We start from the raw sequence: 18,074 nt of genomic DNA, 5'->3' as shown, positions 1-18,074 counted from the left end.
AAAAAACCTATCTAAAGATAGTTTTAATTAAGATATTTTTGAGCTATAATGTATCTCATCATGGAATAGGGATTACTAATTCTATACTATGAGACAATGTTTAAGAAAAGTTTTGTAAATGAGTTCCAATAGTTCATGGATTAGGGACACAATCTTATTGGGGTTCCAGGGGCTTCTGTATAGATTAACCTAAATAATCTTTCTATCTACCCAGTGGGACTCAGTGCTCAGTCTAGAAGATACCATCAGAGATACTTAGTTTTGAGGTTCTCAAACTGTGGATTTGGTGTCTCCAGAGATGACATGCTTGTTAACAGCAAAAATGTTTTTAAATATTTATTTATTTAGAGGTGAGAAATAACAGACCTCAACCCTATTATCCCTCTGCAAATTTGTGTACACAGAGTCAATCCCTTACCTCTCTCTAAAAGTGCAAAGTTTCAAAAAGTTCAATGAATAAAAGATTTTTGGGAGCGGAATAGATCTGGACAAGGAGAAGTCTGGAGATAAATGCGAAGGGAGGGACAGGCAGTAGAAACAAAAGTGAAACTGTTTGAGCAGCATGTTCCAGAAGTCTTGAGGTCTTTCTGATTTGAGATATACCATGCCATTCTCTCACTAGAAGGAAAAAACAATAATGGCAGCAGGCTGTAAAAGAGACCCAGTTTGGGAATAAGAACCATTCAAGAAATATGTTTGCTGATGATGTTTTAAAGAAAATCACACCAGTGAACTGGTGGAAGTCACTTAAGCACTTGGATTCAGAGACTGTTGACATGATAATCTACTTTTAATAGCAGTAGCTTCTTCTGCCAGTGCAGAAAGAATATTTTCTTCCTTTGGACTAATTCACTCCAAATTTGAGAAATTGTTTGGGACCTGAAAAAGCAGGAAAGCTTTTTTCTTTTCCAGATTATGAACAAACAGGAAAATGAAGGTGAAGACGACTGAGTTAGCTGCAGAAGCCAATATTTTAAGTTTCTCATGTTGACCTGGCTGGCATAGTCTATTTAATTTTTTTTAAATATTTCATTTAACTATTAGTCAAAAACAATATTAACAAAAACAAACCTGGTTTTAAAAAACTTGAATGTTTAAATTAAAAAATTCATATGCTTGTTTTGTTAAAATATTATATGTTTGCTGTTGAAGAAAAAAATCCAGAATACATAACATTGTTTTTTAGTTAAAACAAACAATTTAAATGTCTGTTTAGTGATGTTCTCCTCCTAATACAGCATGGCAAGAAAATCCTACAAATATTTATGATTAACCTGTTGGAAGCAGATATATAGAGATTATATATATATATATATATATATATATGTCACTGGGAGGTGAACTATCCAATTCAATTGCCTTTGGTAAATGAAATAACCAATCATTTATTTTCTGATATAGCTGTAAAACTAATCTGAAAAGTTTTCAAAATAAATCACTTAAAAAAAAAAAAATGTATAGTGTGTACCTTCTAAAAATGAAACCTACATCTATCTCGGAGTTGTGAAGAATGTGTGTGTTAAGTAGGGTTACCATACGTCCGGATTTTCCCGGACATGTCCGGCTTTTGGGGGCTCAAATCCCCGTCCGGGGGGAAATCCCCAAAAGCCGGGCATGTCCGGGAAAATCGGGAGGGCTGGGTGGTGCTCGGCCGGGGCCGGCGGTGCGGGGCCGGGGGCATGGTGCCGGGCCGGGAACCAGGGGCGCAGTGCCGGGCCGGGCGCGTGGCCGGACGGGGAGCCGGGGGTGCGGTGCCGGGCCGGGGTCTGGGCTGGGAGCCGGTCAGCTGGGCCGGCGGGGAGCCGGTCAGCCAGGCCCGCGGGGAGCCGGTCAGCCGGGCCCGCGGGGAGCCCGGGGGTGCGCTGGGCCGCCGGGGGCCGGCAGTGCTGGGCGGGCCGGGGGTGGTCGGCTGGGGCCGGCACCCCAGGGCCCGAGCCGACCCAGGCTGGAGCTGCCGGGGGGCCAGCCTGGGCCGTGCCTCCTCCCCCCCACACCCCCCTTACCTGCTTCAGGCTTCCCGCGAATCAAATGTTCGCGGGAAGCAGGGGAGGGGGCGGAGACTTTGGGGAGGGGGCGGGGTTGGGGCGGGGGTATGGGCGGGGCTGGGGGCCGTGGAGTGTCCTCCATTTGGAGGCACAGAATATGGTAACCCTAGTGTTAAGGTTATAATAACCAACAAGAATGAACTTTTATGTAGAAATCCATGATTTAATCGAGTCTTCCTGAGTAGTGATTTAAATCATGATTTAAATCCATTTGATTTAAATCAAATCCACCCTGGTGCCAGGAGGGCTCCCCTGCGGTCCTGGTTCCCAGAGAGCTCTGACAGCCACAGACCCAGGTCCCCCCACCCAGGCGGCTCTTACCGGTTGCCTCTGCATGAGCAAAGGGGGCTGGGAGCTGAAGGAGCAGCTTCAACCTCAGGCACCAGGAGACAAAAGGACTCTGTGACTACCTACTCCATGGGACCAGCCAGAGCAGCAGCCGTCCCGCACTCCCTGGCTCCAGCTTCCCTCCTCTGACCTGGTCAGGGGATGGGAAGAGAAAGAGGAGATGGGGGGGGGGTGCAGTTCAGGGGGCAACACCCTCCATGCCTCCCAACTCTGCCCAGGGACTCGGCTTCTGCCCCATGGGGAGCACCAGGGCTCAGGGCTCCAGGATTCAGAACCGCTGTTCCTGGCTTCAGCCCTACGGGGGGCCCCAGGGATCAGGGCTTCAGCCCCACAGGGGTGCTGGGGCTCAAGCCGCAGGGCCCCACAGCCCTCTTGAAAGGGCTCTCAGACCCCCAGTTGAGAATTGCTGTTCTACAAGCAACAAAACATCTGACCCAGAACCAGAAACCTGCTCCACACAAACTCTCAGTCAATAGGAGCTTTGTGAACATGGGGCCAATTTCTGCCCTCAGTTACCAGACTTACACCAGTGTGTCAATATAGAATAACTCCATTGTCAAAAAACAGTTACTTCACGGTTATACCAAGAATTTGGCGCAGTGAGTGTATATGATTTGGATCATTCTGCTATGGAAACGGTAAGAAATGCTTTCCAGATGAATAGTCTTGACACCCAAGGAGCAACAATAAGGGCTAAATGTTCAGGACAGAATGTTTCCATCTGTTACAGAGAGAACACATTTAACTCTTGAAACAGGAAACAAAGCATTTATGGTATTGGGAGGTGGGGGGGGGGGGGGGAGGTAAATTCATTTGAGTCTTTATCCTTTCAAGGGTTTGTGTACACCTGACTTTGCCAATTCACCTGAGGAAATGAAGGCTTGACTTGCACTTAAAAGTTAGGTTGACTTAGCTACTTTGGTTGGGTGTATGAAAAATATACACCCGACTGACATAGCTATGCCAACCTAACCCCCTAGTGTAGACACAGCAATGTTGTGGGGAGAATACATCCACTGGCATAGCTACCATTGTTCATGGAGGTGGTATTCCTACACTGAGGGCATAAACCCTACCATCAGTATAGGCGGGGTCAACATTAAGGAATTATACTGGATAGTTACGCCAACATAGTTATGCCACTGTAGTCTCCGTAGTGTTATATGTCTACACATTAGTAAAGACTAGTTTTGACTGGCAGAAACATTTGGGGAGTGTCCACAAGTGCCATTTCACTCCACATAGAAAATGTAATCTATTAGAAAACCGTGCATAGACATCCCTTCAAATACCTGATTTAAAAATCACAAGATAATCTTTTTGCCTGTATCTATTCCCATGACCGATTTGCAGTAGTAACTCTGCGTTTTGCTAGCATGAATCTTTGCTCACAATCCCTGCAATGGCCATGAGAATACACAGCTGACCTGCTATGCTACTGTAGTGCCGTAGCGTAGACATTTCCTATGGCAACGGAAGGGAGTTTTCCCATCATTCTAGGTAATCCACCTCGCTGAGCAGTGGTGGCTAGACTGGTGGAAGCATTCTTTCGTCATCCTAGCTGCACCTACACCAAGGGTTAGGTTGGCATACCTCTGGCACTCAGGGGTGTGGATTTTACACACTTAGAAGCAACGCAGCTATGTCAATTTCCATTTTAAGTGTAGATCAGGCCTTAGACAGGTGGGCCATTTAAAAACTCACTAAAAGTGATCTCTGAAGCCGTTAAGTGAGACGCTGGAAATTAAATAGACCTCAAACAATTTGGGTGAAATGTGAGGGCTGTGTATTACAATGGGACGTAAGTAACAGACAAAGGTGACGTAATCAGTTCACTCCTCAAGACAACTGTCACTGGGTGATTAGACCATTCATTTTATGTTCCATATTTAGTGGCTGAGAATTAAGATGCAGAGTTGTATATTCTCAGACCTTGTTGCAAAACCAATTGTATATACTGAACACATGATGTATATTAGTTGGCTATGTACCAGTGTAATACTATTACATCAAGGAATAATAAAGTGACTCACTTTTTAATGGCAATTAGCTCCCCAGAGTCAATGCTTCTCCCTAGGAGGACGGAGCCATACGTCCCATCGCCAAGCTGTTTGATAGTAGTGTATCTATTCATGATGTGGATCCTTTGGCTGCAAATTCATTTCAGTCCTTAGTAAATGCTTCCCTGCAGCTGACGTGTTTCTCCCCTGAGTGTAACCAGTTCTTTCTGTGGCAGCATAAATACAGAGTACTCAGGACTGCATGAATAGCCACAAGAGTCATGTTTTCAAGGCTCAGCCTCTGGTCTGAAATACAGAACACAATCCAGTGGATTTGGATTATTTGCATTTTTCAGAGTTGTCTTGTTTGCAGCCTCCTTTCTTCCCAAAGACATCCAGGAGCACAAACAGGCTTTTTTCCTGGTTGTCCAAAACTAAAGAGTCAGATTAGGTCTGGCCTTAAATAGGCATGTGCACAAGGAGACCTCCCACTCCTTTACACCCTCCCATCCCAGAAGCCAGCCGCAATTGCAGAGCTTGTAATTAGCATCAGACGTGATGGCAACCCCAATGGGTAGCAATAAGCAACACTACAGTTACCAAAAGCACAGAATGAGTTCTCATGGCCTGGAAATAGCAGCCCCAGCAAAGGAACTGAGCATCTCTAATTATGTGGCAGGGTATCTGTTTTAGCAAAATTATCTAGCAAATGGATCGGTAACAGGTCATATTGCAGTCATTGCAGAGCTCTTACAAACCACCTTTCCTAACTTTCCAAGATGTCCCTCTGCATGAGGGGTAGAGTCATATGTATCCTTTAAAGGGAAAAGATACTCAAGACAGACAAGACCACATTTATCTCAGGGTTGTTACCCCAGGAATAAGTTTGGCTCTAGGAATACTTTATATACCCAAATTACCTACCAAACCCATCACCCTGACACAGTGCAAATAAAAGAATAATAGAAAATAAAGACGAATAGTGTTTATTAGCTTCTCTAGTCCAACCCCTGCCAATGATTCCTATGCTGAAATCAACTTACCTACAAAAAGGAAGAAAATGTGACCTAAACTATGTAAATTCGTCATACCCTTGGAATTAAGCTAAATAGTGGGAACAAGAATCACATCTGCAAGCTTGTCTGTGTTATGGTCAGTTCCACACCTTCTTACTCCTCTTAGGGTATGTCTACACTACGAAATTAGTTCGAATTTATAGAAGCCGGTTTTACTGAAATCGGTTGTATACAGCCGATTGTGTGTGTCCACACAATAAAATGCTCTAGGTGCTCTAGTCGGCGGACCGCGTCCACAGTACGAGGCTAGCGTCGACTTCCGGAGCATTGCACTATGGGTAGCTATCCCACAGTTCCCGCAGTCTCTGCCGCCCCTTGGAATTCTGGGTTGAGATCCCAATGCCCGGATGATGCAAAACAGTGTCGCGGGCGGTTCTGGGTACATGTCGTCAGGCCCCTCCCTCCCCCGTCACAGCAACGGCAGACAATAGATTCGCGCCTTTTTACCTGGGTTACCTGGGTTACCTGTGCAGACAACATGGAGCCCGCTCAGCTCAGCTGAGCTCACCGTCACCATATGTCCTCTGGGTGCCGGCAGACGTGGGACTGCATTGCTACACAGCAGCAGCTGCTAACTGCCTTTTGGCGGTAGACGGTGCAGTAGATTGGTAGCCTTCATCGGCGATCTGGGTGCTGGCAGCCGTGGGGCTTGCCTTTTGGCAGTAAATGGTGTATTACGACTGTTAGCCATCCTATTACAAGTCGGGTCATCGTACGTTAGCAGAGTCTTCCCTGAGCAGCCGATTGTGCAATACGCCTGAAGACCATCGTCATACACCACCCCGTATTTGCTGCCAAGCACCCAGAAAGATGCCGAGGGCTATCAGTCACGCTGCACCGTCGTCTTAAGATGTAAAAAAATAGATTTGCTCTGTATTCATTTGCTTCCCCCTCCCTCCGTCAAATCAACGGCCTGCTAAACCCAGGGTTTTCAGTTTAATCTTTGGGGGGGACCAGTCTGTGACAGTTGTTTGTGTCTCTCCCTGATGCACAGCCACCGTTCTTTATTTTAATTCCCTGTGCCTGTACGCCATGTCGTCACTCGGCCCCCCTCCCTCCTTCCCCTAGTCCGTCAGATACTACGTTTGCGCCACAGCTCAGAGAGCCGAGAAGCGGTTCGCGCCTTTTCTTTGAATTCTGGGTTGAGATCCCAATGCCCAGATGATGCAAAACAGTGTCGCAGGCGGTGCTGGGTACATGTCGTCAGGCCCCTCCCCCCTCATCACAGCAACGGCAGACAATACATTCGCGCCTTTTTACCTGGGTTACCTGTGCAGACAACATACCACGGCAAGCATGGAGCCCGCTCAGCTCAGCTGAGCTCACCATCACCATATGTCCTCTGGGTGCCGGCAGACGTGGGACTGCATTGCTACACAGCAGCAGCTGCTAACTGCCTTTTGGCGGTAGACGGTGTAGCATGAGTGATAGCCGTGGGGCTGGCAGCCGTAGGGCTGCATTGCACCAGCCCCTTGCAGGCGATGGTATATTATGACTGGTACCCGTCATCGTCATACTGGTATGGCTGTCAATCATGGCCACCTGGGCAGACATGCTACTGTTTTGATGATGATGGTTACCAGTCGTAATATACTATTTTCTGCCAATTGCCCAGTATTGTCTGCTAAGCACCCAGAAGAGGCCGAGGGCGATGCTGGGTGCTGGCGGACGTGGGGCTGGCAGACGTGGGGCTGCATTGCTACACAGCAGCAGCCCCTTGCCTTTTGGCAGATGATGGTATATTATGATTGGTACCCATCGTCGTCATACTGGTATGGCTGTCACTCATGCTGCACCATCGGCTGCCACCTTAAGATGTAAAAAATAGATTTGTTCTGTGTTCATTTGCTTCCCCTTCCTCCGTGAAATCAACGGCCTGCTAAGCCCAGGGTTTCCAGTTTAATCTTTGGGGGGACCATTCTGTGTGACAGTTGTTTGTGTTTCTCCCTGTTCCTGTACCTGTACGCCATGTCGTCACTCGGCCCTCCCTCCCTCCCGCCCTCCTTCTCCTGGTCCATCAGATACTACTTTCGCGCCTTTTTTCTGACCAGGCGCCATAGCTAGCACTGGGATCATGGAGCCCGCTCAGATCACCGCGGCAATTATGAGCACTATGAACACCACGCGCATTGTCCTGGAGTATATGCAGAGCCAGAACATGCCAAGGCGAAACCCAGACCAGGCGAGGAGGCGATTGCAGCGTGGCGACGAGAGTGATGAGGAAATTGACATGGACATAGACCTCTTACAAGGCACAGGCCCCAGCAATGTGGAAATCATGGTGTCACTGGGGCAGGTTGATGCCGTGGAACGCCGATTCTTGGCCCGGGAAACAAGCACAGACTGGTGGGATTGCATCGTGCTGCAGGTATGGGACGATTCCCAGTGGCTGCGAAACTTTCGCATGCGTAAGGCCACTTTCATGGAACTTTGTGACTTGCTTTCCCCTGCCCTGAAACGCCAGGATACCAAGATGAGAGCAGCCCTCACAGTTGAGAAGCGAGTGGCGATAGCCCTGTGGAAGCTTGCAACGCCAGACAGCTACCGGTCAGTCGGGAATCAATTTGGAGTGGGCAAATCTACGGTGGGGGCTGCTGTGATCCAATTTGCCAGGGCAATGAAAGACCTGGCGATAGCAAGGGTAGTGACTCTGGGAAACGTGCAGTCAATAGTGGATGGTTTTGCTGAAATGGGATTCCCAAACTGTGGCGGGGCCATAGACGGAACCCATATCCCTATCTTGTCACCAGAGCACCAAGCCACCGACTACGTAAACCGCAAGGGGTACTTTTCAATGCTGCTGCAAGCCCTGGTGGATCACAAGGGACGTTTCACCAACATCAACGTGGGATGGCCGGGAAAGGTACATGATGCTCGCGTCTTCAGGAACTCTGCTCTGTTTCGAAAGCTGGAGGAAGGGACTTTCTTCCCGGACCAGAAAGTGACCATTGGGGATGTTGAAATGCCTATCGTGATCCTTGGGGACCCAGCCTACCCCTTAATGCCATGGCTCATGAAGCCGTACACAGGCAGCCTGGACAGGAGTCAGGACCTGTTCAACTACAGGCTGAGCAAGTGCCGAATGGTGGTGGAATGTGCATTTGGACGTTTAAAAGCGCGCTGGCGCAGCTTACTGACTCGCTCAGACCTCAGCGAAAAGAATATCCCCATTGTTATTGCTGCTTGCTGTGCGCTCCACAATATCTGTGAGAGTAAGGGGGAGACATTTATGGCGGGGTGGGAGGTTGAGGCAACTCGCCTGGCCGCTGATTACGCGCAGCCAGACACCAGGGCGGTTAGAGGAGCACAGCAGGGCGCGGTGCGCATCAGAGAAGCTTTGAAAACAAGTTTTGTGACTGGCCAGGCTACTGTGTGAAACTTCTGTTTGTTTCTCCTTGATGAACCCTCCAACCCCCCCCCCAACCCGGTTCACTCTACTTCCCTGTAAACCAACCACCCCACCCCACCCTCCCCTCCCGCTTGCAGAGGCAATAAAGTCATTGTTTTTTCACATTCATGCATTCTTTATTAGTTCCTTACAGAGGTAGGGGGATAATTGCCAAGGTAGCCTGGGATGGGTGGGGGAGGAGGGATGGAAAAGGACACACTGCATTTTAAAACTTTAACTCTTATTGAAGGCCAGCCTTCTGATGCTTGGGCGATCATCTGGGGTGGAGTGACTGGGTGGACGGAGGCCCCCCCACCGTGTTCTTGGGCGTCTTGGTGAGGAGGCTATGGAACTTGGGGAGGAGGGCTGTTGGTTACACAGGGGCTGTAGCGGCGGTCTCTGCTCCTGCTGCCTTTCCTGCAACTCAACCATACGCTCGAGCATATCAGTTTGATGCTCCAGCAGACGGAGCATTGCCTCTTGCCGTCTGTCTGCAAGCTGACGCCACCTATCGTCTTCAGCCCGCCACTTGCTCTGTTCTTCCCGCGATTCAGCCCGCCACCTCTCCTCTCGTTCATATTGGGCTTTTCTCATCTCCGACATTGACTGCCTCCACGCATTCTGCTGTGCTCTATCAGCCTGGGCGGACATCTGCAGCTCCGTGAACATCTCGTCCCTCGTCTTACGTTTTCTCTTTCTAATGTTCACGAGCCTCTGCGAAGGAGAAACATTTGCAGCTGGCGGAGGAGAAGGGAGAGGTGGTTAAAAAAGACACATTTTAGGGAACAATGGGTACACTCTTTCATTACAAGGTCGCATATTTCGGCTTGCAGGCAGCCATCGTAGGCCACAGTGTTTTGGCTTTTTTAACCTTCTTAACATGCGGGAAAGGTTGCAAACAGCAGCGCATTTCCCATATCAAGGATGAATTGGGTTGTCCATTTAAAATGGGGTTTCAATGTAAAAGGAGGGGGCTGCGGTTTCCCGGTTAACATGCGGCACAAACACAAGTAAACCCCCCCCACACGATTCTCTGGGATGATCACTTCACCCCTCCCCCAACCGCGTGGTTAACAGCGGGGAACATTTCTGGTCAGAAGAGCAGGAACGGGCGCCTCTGAATGTCCCCCTTAATAAAATCACCCCATTTCAACCAGGAGAGCTTTCTGGAGATGTCCCTGGAGGATTTCCGCTCCATCCCCATACACGTTAACAGACTTGCTTGCTTTTTTTTTGTAATGCTTACAAATATTTACAAAGTTACACTCACCAGAGGTCTCCTGTGTGCCCTGAGGGTCTTGGGTGAGTTCGGGGGTTACTGGTTCCAGGTCCAGGGTCACAAACATATCCTGGCTGTTGGGGAAACCGGTTTCTCCGCTTCCTTGCTGCTGTGAGCTACCTACAGTACCTCCATCGTCATCTTCCTCGTTCCCCGAACCGTCTTCCCTGTGTGTTTCTCCAGTGAGAGAGTCATAGCACACGGTTGGGGTAGTGGTGGCTGTACCCCCTAGGATCGCATGCAGCTCCGCGTAGTAGCGGCAAGTTTGCGGCTCTGCCCCGGACCTTCCGTTTGCTTCTCTGGCTTTGTGGTAAGCTTGCCGTAGCTCCTTAATTTTCACGCGGCACTGCTGTGTGTCCCTGTTATGGCCTCGGTCCTTCATGGCCTTGGAGATCTTTTCTAATACTTTTCCATTTCTTTTACTGCTACGGAGTTCAGCTATCACTGCTTCATCTCCCCATATGGCGAGCAGATCTCGTACCTCCCGTTCGGTCCATGCTGGAGCTCTTTTGCGATCCTGGGAGGACTCCATCACGGTTACCTGTGCTGATGAGCTCTGCGTGGTCACCTGTGCTCTCCACGCTGGGCAAACAGGAAATGAAATTCAAACCTTCGCGGGTCTTTTCCTGTCTACCTGGTCAGTGCATCTGAGTTGAGAGCGCTGTCCAGAGCGGTCACAATGAAGCACTGTGGGATAGCTCCCGGAGGCCAATAACATCGAATTCCGTCCACACTACCCCAATTCCGACCCGCAAAGGCCGGTTTTATCACTAATCCCCTCGGAGGTGGTGTAAAGAAACCGGTTTAAAGGGCCCTTTAAGTCGAAAGAAAGGGCTTCGTTGTGTGGACGTGTCCAGGCTTAATTCGGTTTAACGCTGCTAAAGTCGACCTAAACCCGTAGTGTAGACCAGGCCTTATTAAGAACTTAATATCATCTGAGCAGAAGAGCAGTGGCTTTTGCCTTCGTAAGCTGTGTGTGTAGTCTGAATTACATGTCAACAGATTTGCTGCAGTACCCTTATGTCCATACATGCTCCCTGTGCTGCCTTAACTGGAAAAACAGATGATGTTTTAGTGATTGAGAGAGCTGCAAATAAATCTCCTGCATCCTCTTTTCCCCAATAACAGGACAGGTTGCCCAACCGCTGACAATGTCACCAGTACATAAAGATATACTCTTGCAATGATGCTGGCATCAACAGCAGTGTGTTACAATAAGTTGGGATGGTCCAACTGAATTAAGATGTTAGCAATTTTTTCCTTTTTTCTTAGCATTTAAGCACTGCCTGAAATAAGCTGCTTCTCTATCCCACTGGGATCTGTAAACCTAATGCACTGATGCCACAGAAAGAACTGGTCAAAACAGCTTTTGTCAGTTTATGTATCATGTACAGAGGAGACAATCACTCTCCCTACCTAGAAGGCACTTATACTCCACGATTCATCAGAATTTGCCTCAAAATCCACACTTTGCTGAATAATTGTGCTGCATCAAAGCTTCCCTTAAACTTTTTTTAAACCTTGAAATGGAAACTAAATACAAACAATGCAGACGGGCTGCACAGCCAGAACCAATGTTTCTGAGAGGTGTGAATTGCCCATTCATCCCAATAGACTACTAACTAAAACCTGAAGATAAGCAATTTAAATGTCAGCAGAGTATTTCACTCTAATTTTAGAAGAAATATCCAGTAAATATGTATAGCTCACAATCCCAGCCTCCCTCAAAGTTGGAAGTGTAAGATAGATTTAAAACAAAATAAAAAGAGGGGCTACTGTACAGATTGTATTATTCATTTTTAGGTTTACACTAAATACTATAGGTTTGTCAGTAATTTAAATGAAGGTGCCATAGAATTCCCAGCCTGCCATACCAGAATACTGCAGAATCAAGGGACATTGTCACAGAATGTAGGTCTGTTATGCTTGACAACTGGCCATGGAACATGCAAGACCTGGTCCATAGCAGCAACAGTTTGGGGAGCTTTGGAGTACCACTTGCTTGTTGGCCACTTTATTGGGTAATTGGGTATTCAAGTGTGAAAGTTTTGGCGTAAGTGATTTAAGCCAAGTCTGAGGAGTCAGTGGCAGACCCAGTATTTTAACTCTAACTCCTTGTTCCCAGACCTGTGATCAGACCAGTAGATCAGGTCTCTCAATATCAAATTTAGACAACAAAGCAAGACTCCTTGTGTTTTTCCATCAATGAAAAAGGTAATAAATAATAATGGCACAAGAAATGACTTTGTACAATTTTAAACTGAACACGGAAAAAATGGCAAATCTGGCAGACCTGTAGAAGTCTCAGCAAATACTTTCCTCATGAAAGGGGCACAATGCATTAGTCAGGGTCATAATGCATGATGCATTAGTCTACATAATGGAACAAATATTTAACAGACTTCAATCCAGCAGACCAACCTATAACAGGAAATGGTGGTTGGAAGCCAAAGCTAGACAAATGCAGACTGGAAATAAGACATACATTTTTAACAGTGAGGGTAATTAACACTGGAACAATTCTCCACCTCAGGAAAAAAAATTAAATCAAGGTTGGATGTTTTTCTAAAGGATGTGCTCTAGGAATTATTTTGGGGACCTTCTATGGCCTGTGTTATACAGGAGGTCAGACAGATGATCGCAATGATCCCTTCTGGCCTTGGAATCTATGAATCTAAGGCTAGGTCTATGTTACTGGTTCTACAGCAGCACAGCAGCCTGTGCCATTGCAGTGCTGTACCACAGATGCTTTCTACAGTAACAGAAGGGTTTTTTCCACCTCTCGGAGCAGCAGTAGCTAGGTTGACAGAATAATCTACTCTGGGGGTTAGGTCAGCTTAACTATGGAGCTCAGGAGTGTTATTTCTTCATACTCTGAGGGTTTGTCTCCATTTGCCGGTGGATTGACGCGATCAATCCACTGGGGGCCGATTTAGCGGGTCTAGTGAAGACCTGCTAAATTGACGGCCAATCACTCTCCCGTTGACTCCGGTACTCCGCTGGAACGAGAAGCGGAAGGTAAGTTGACAGGAGAGTTTCTCCCGTCGACCCAGCGTGGTGTAGACACTGCAATAAGTTGACCTAAAGTAGGTTGACTTCGGCTACCTTATTCACATAGCTGGAGTTGTGTAATTTAGGCTGACTTAACCCCATAGTGTAGACCTGTCCTGAGTGACGTAGCTAGGTCAACCTAAATTTTAATTGTAGACCAGGCCTAAGAGCCTTGACACAGTGGAAGTGAATACTCCCAGAGAGGGAGGATCATTCAGCAGAACTGATGCTTCCTCTCCTTTGTGCTCCTGCCCCATCTCTTCCTGCAGAGAAGGAAAAGGTTTTTGGGGTCTAAATCACTATCTGCCTGCCTTTGCTTTTATTAGGGCTATGGTGTGGTTGACAGCATCCCCATACACCTCTTGCAATAACTTTCAGTTACATGCCTAATGAGCAAGATTAGTTACAAATTTCAAACTATTTGTCTAGAAAATTAAGTGAAAAATACATGTTAAAAATCACACCGCTGTGCAAGGAAGTTAATGAGGCTCCACATGACCACAGACGTCCACCCACAGGTTGCTCAATGCGGGATCAGAGCCTAGTTTTGGATGCCAGTTGGAGAGATTTGGAACCTGAAGTTAACTGGAGTCCTAGGTTCTCTGAACCTTGGAAAAATCTGGCCGTAGGTGTTTCAAGTTCGCTAAACAGGAATTTAAGTACCAAAATTAATGGATGCTTTTGGTCTAACTATTTGGACAGAGAGACACCCACACAGAGGCAATGGTCAAGTTGAAAAAAAGATGCTGGTTTTGAGTTTTTAAACTTGACCATACCTACATTACTAATACCAGGTAGGCCTTGTGAACATGAAAATATTGAACCCCATTTAATGAAGTCAATTTCTAAGCTGATTTATCTCAACCAGTACAGTTTTCTTGTTGAAGAGACTATGCTCTAATAAATTTGTTAGTCTCTAAGGTGCCACAAGTACTCCTGTTCTTCTTTTTGCGGATACATGAGGGCATAGATCACATTGGTAGATGTGCAGGTGAACGAGCCCCTGATGGTATGGCTGATGTGATTAGGTCCTATGATGATGTCACTTGAATAGATATGTGGACAGAGTTGGCATCGGGGTTTGTTACACTAACCCAGGAACCTATCCTTGTAACAAACCCCGATGCCAACTCTGTCCACATATCTATTCAAGTGACATCATCATAGGACCTAATCACATCAGCCATACCATCAGGGGCTCGTTCACCTGCACATCTACCAATGTGATCTATGCCCTCATGTGCCAGCAATGCCCCTCTGCCAGGTACATTGGCCAAACCGGACAGTCTCTACGCAAAAGAATTAATGGACACAAATCTGACATCAGGAATCAAAATACTCAAAAACCAGTGGGAGAACACTTTAACCTGTCTGGTCATTCAGTGACAGACCTGCGGGTGGCTATATTACAACAGAAAAACTTCAAAAACAGACTCCAAAGAGAGACTGCAGAGCTAGAATTGATATGCAAACTAGACACAATCAACTCCGGTTTGAATAAGGACTGGGAATGGCTGAGCCATTACAAACGTTGACTATCTCCCCTTGTAAGTACTCTCACACTTCTTATCACACTGTCTGTACTCGGCTAGCTTGATTATCACTTCAAAAGTTTTTTTTTTTTCTTTTTTTTTTTTCTCTTAATTAATTGGCCTCTCAGAGTTAGTAAGACAACTCCCACCTGTTTATGCTCTCTGTATGTGTGTATATATATCTCCTCATTATATGTTCCATTCTATATGCATCCGAAGAAGTGGGCTGTAGTCCACGAAAGCTTATGCTCTAATAAATTTGTTAGTCTCTAAGGTGCCACAAGTACTCCTGTTCTTCTTTTTGCGGATACAGACTAACACGGCTGTTACTCTGGAATCTTGTTCCAGTAATCCTATTTCCTATTTATGCTCCGTTTTCACTTTATGGTTCTCTCTGTTTTGATCATGGAGACAGCTTAGCCCCAAATCCTACAGGATGCTCCATGCAGATGGAGTCCTACTGACCTCAATGTGACTTGGCAGTAGTAGCACAAGCATCTGCCTGTGCAGAGCAGCCCTAGTCAGTTTCACTTTTGCTTATAATCTGATTTACTTTCTGGCTGCCATGCAGCAGGTAAAAACTACAGGAAGTTTTCCTGATGTTGAGAGCGGGGGCTTGGGGTTGGCTTGAAATTTAGCAAAATAGTGGTTTTGTTGTAATAATAATAATAAATAAAATAAGAGACCAGAGATTCAGTTTTGTAGATTTTTTTTTTTTTTAAGTCAAAATCTGTAAATTTTGGGCCTAAATCAACAGGCCAGAGTCCCTTAAAACAAACAAACAAAAAGTTATTATTGCAAATCACCCTGAAAACAAAGCGTTAATTATTACTTACAGGGCACTGTGAACTGAAATTCAGCCCAACATCTTTTTGTAAACTCAATAAAAATGATTCATTTTTGAGATTTTATTTGCTTAAATACTTATTCCCCTCTAGTGTTTTGAAAGACAAACATTACAGCACTGAGAATCTGAAACTGACTATAAAACAAATTGAAACTGACTTTATTAATTTTCATTGTCAAAAGTTAAGAGAAATGCAAAAAAAAAAAAAAAAAAACCCTCCCCCCCCATAAACAGTGACAAGTCAATTTTAAAAATTCTTTCAATTGTGATCATCTAATTTGTTGTTAAGTAATCCCTGCAAAGAAATCTGTTGGTTTAGAATATATTGTTTTAAGTTAACACTGTTTAGCTCTGTATCTGTAAAGCATTTTGAAATATCATATGAAGAACATTATACAAACTAGCTTGAAAGTATCTTTTAAGAATGAAAAGCTCCCATTGACAGTTTCGTAAGTGTTTAAGTATGAGTCACATCCTCTAAACTCATCTATATGCCTTTTGGCTACCAACAGTAGATAAGTCACAATGCCAAAAACATCCAGCAACTGGTAGGCTCCTCACCCTTACCATCACCCCCACAAGAGGGACAAGGACTGATTCAGAGTGCCATCCTACAAACATGTATGCAGGTGAGTAATCCCACTGAAATCACTGATTTCAATGGCACTACTCGTTTAAATTTACCCACATGCACAAGTGTTTGGAAGGTCAGGCTGTTAGAAAGAGTAGGGAAATTTTACAAACATGTATGATATTGAGCTAGATTCATGTGATGATGGTATGGATGGATGGATTTCTCTTTTCTGTTTAACAGAAATTACTTCTAAAAAAAAAAAAAACAAACACACACAAAAAAAAAAAACCAAAACTAAAGCAAACGAGACAGTGCTAATGCCTATGACGGAGTTTCAATGTTGTTATTATTTGTTTTTAAACCCTGCAAGGATGGAGGCAATAGCACAGTTTTTATGAAATTCTGGCTCTCTGTAAAGAAGTTTTATCTGAAATCTGATAACTAGGATGCTGCTAGCTCTATTGCTAACTAACACGCATGCCATTTATTAGTAAAAATAAAAACTAGTTTACCTTTGATGAATCCAGCCCATTGTATGGTAATCACTCGGTATTACGCAACTCTAGCAAAAGAATAATTAAACTCCATTATAAGAGTTTTCTGTACTGTTGTCTATACAGAGAACAAATTTAACGTTTGCCTTATGATTTGTGTACGAACAATCTTAAAACTATCATTTTCAAAGCAAAAACAAAAGACAATTTGTATTAATTTAACAGATCATATTTGTAGGCCACACGGTATGTTCCCCATAGAATAATTTTCATTTACACTTACATAAATGAAGTCATACTAAATCAAAACACCATCTGAAAAGTCACATGAAAAATGATTGCTACTAAACAAGAATTCAGTATCTTGAAGTCCCTCCCATGCAGGCCTAGTCAGAAAACTTCTATGTACAGCTCTATTTTAAATGTCACAAGAAAAGGCCTAAAATCATTGTGTGAGGAGTGGGGGGTAGACAAATGATGTTAAAGAAACACAATGTAAACACCAATCCAAAGCAACTGATATTCTCCTTTTAAACCCAGCTATTAGAATCAGGGCAAGATCCACACAACTGTGGTCAGAAAAACAGAGGATTAACCTGATTCTCGGGCGCCTCCAAATCTGTCATCATGTCTAGGGACATTTATGTTACAATCTACTAATAATACTACTCTAAAAGACAATTTGCAAATGCTCGTAGAGCCCTTAAAAGGGATTTCCAGCAATTCGAAAGTAACAGAGCAGCTGTTAAGAGGAGCAGTCAGACAGTTTGTACAACATACTGTCTACATCTAGGGGAAAACTGCACTAGTAAATCACAACATACACCGTACAAACCCAGCTACAAGAAACCATGCGGCAAGTCCATCTGAGGGAAGCCAAGACTGATCTAGCTGCCAGAGGATCATTGCACTGAGGCCGAGAAGAAAAGAAAAGGAGTTTTCCGCTCACCAACCAGGAGAAAAACAAACAAAAGACAATGTGGCTACTAATCAGGGACAACCAGGAGCTTTCCCTGGTGAAAGCTACGCAGCAGCTCCCCTCTCTGGCCTTTCCTTTGCACAGTGCTCTCTCTCCATAGCCAAGCAGCATGGGATTCATTTACTATATGGACACGGTTTGTTTTTAATGGAAAAAAAAAAAAACCTATCTCCACGTGAGAGAATCTAATAACTTTTTAAGACAAATGTAAGTATAAAAAACCACAACAAGCTAATGCAAAAAATAAACTTTTTTTTTTTTGCGGATACAGACTAACACAGCTGCTACTCTGAAACCTGTCATTAATAAATTGTTACTGAGCTCATATTGAGCCAGTAAGTGTAAATATCTTATAAATGACTAGCTAGGCCCTGATCCTACAGTGAGCTGCCCAGAGATTCATCAACACAGAGCAGCTGAGATCAAGGCCTACAAACCGGAAGGGCCTGATCCTTCATTCC

The 18,074-nt window shown here is 45.3% G+C and overlaps 1 protein-coding gene across 9 annotated transcripts in view; it reads right to left on the bottom strand.

The window, feature by feature from the left end:
* The window catches only part of CILK1 (ciliogenesis associated kinase 1), a 56,191-nt gene extending 38,586 nt beyond the window's left edge, over positions 1–17,605 (bottom strand). For 6 of the 9 annotated variants that reach the window (XM_054023029.1, XM_054023034.1, XM_054023033.1 and 3 more), the window contains exons 1-3: positions 17,459–17,573; positions 16,653–16,702; positions 4,427–4,699 (exon numbers count right to left, since the gene is read on the bottom strand). In XM_054023029.1, the coding sequence (XP_053879004.1) occupies positions 4,427–4,527 (101 nt within the window). In that variant the 5' untranslated portion in view covers positions 4,528–4,699; positions 16,653–16,702; positions 17,459–17,573. The other 3 variants (XM_054023031.1, XM_054023030.1, XM_054023032.1) reach the window with 3 other exon arrangements.
* Between the last annotated feature and the right edge of the window lie 469 nt (positions 17,606–18,074).

Source organism: Malaclemys terrapin, chromosome 3 (genome assembly GCF_027887155.1).
Source record: "Malaclemys terrapin pileata isolate rMalTer1 chromosome 3, rMalTer1.hap1, whole genome shotgun sequence".
NCBI classification, from domain to species: domain Eukaryota; kingdom Metazoa; phylum Chordata; order Testudines; family Emydidae; genus Malaclemys; species Malaclemys terrapin.
Note: the sequence above shows the minus strand (reverse complement) of the source record. Positions and strands in the feature narration are given on the sequence as shown.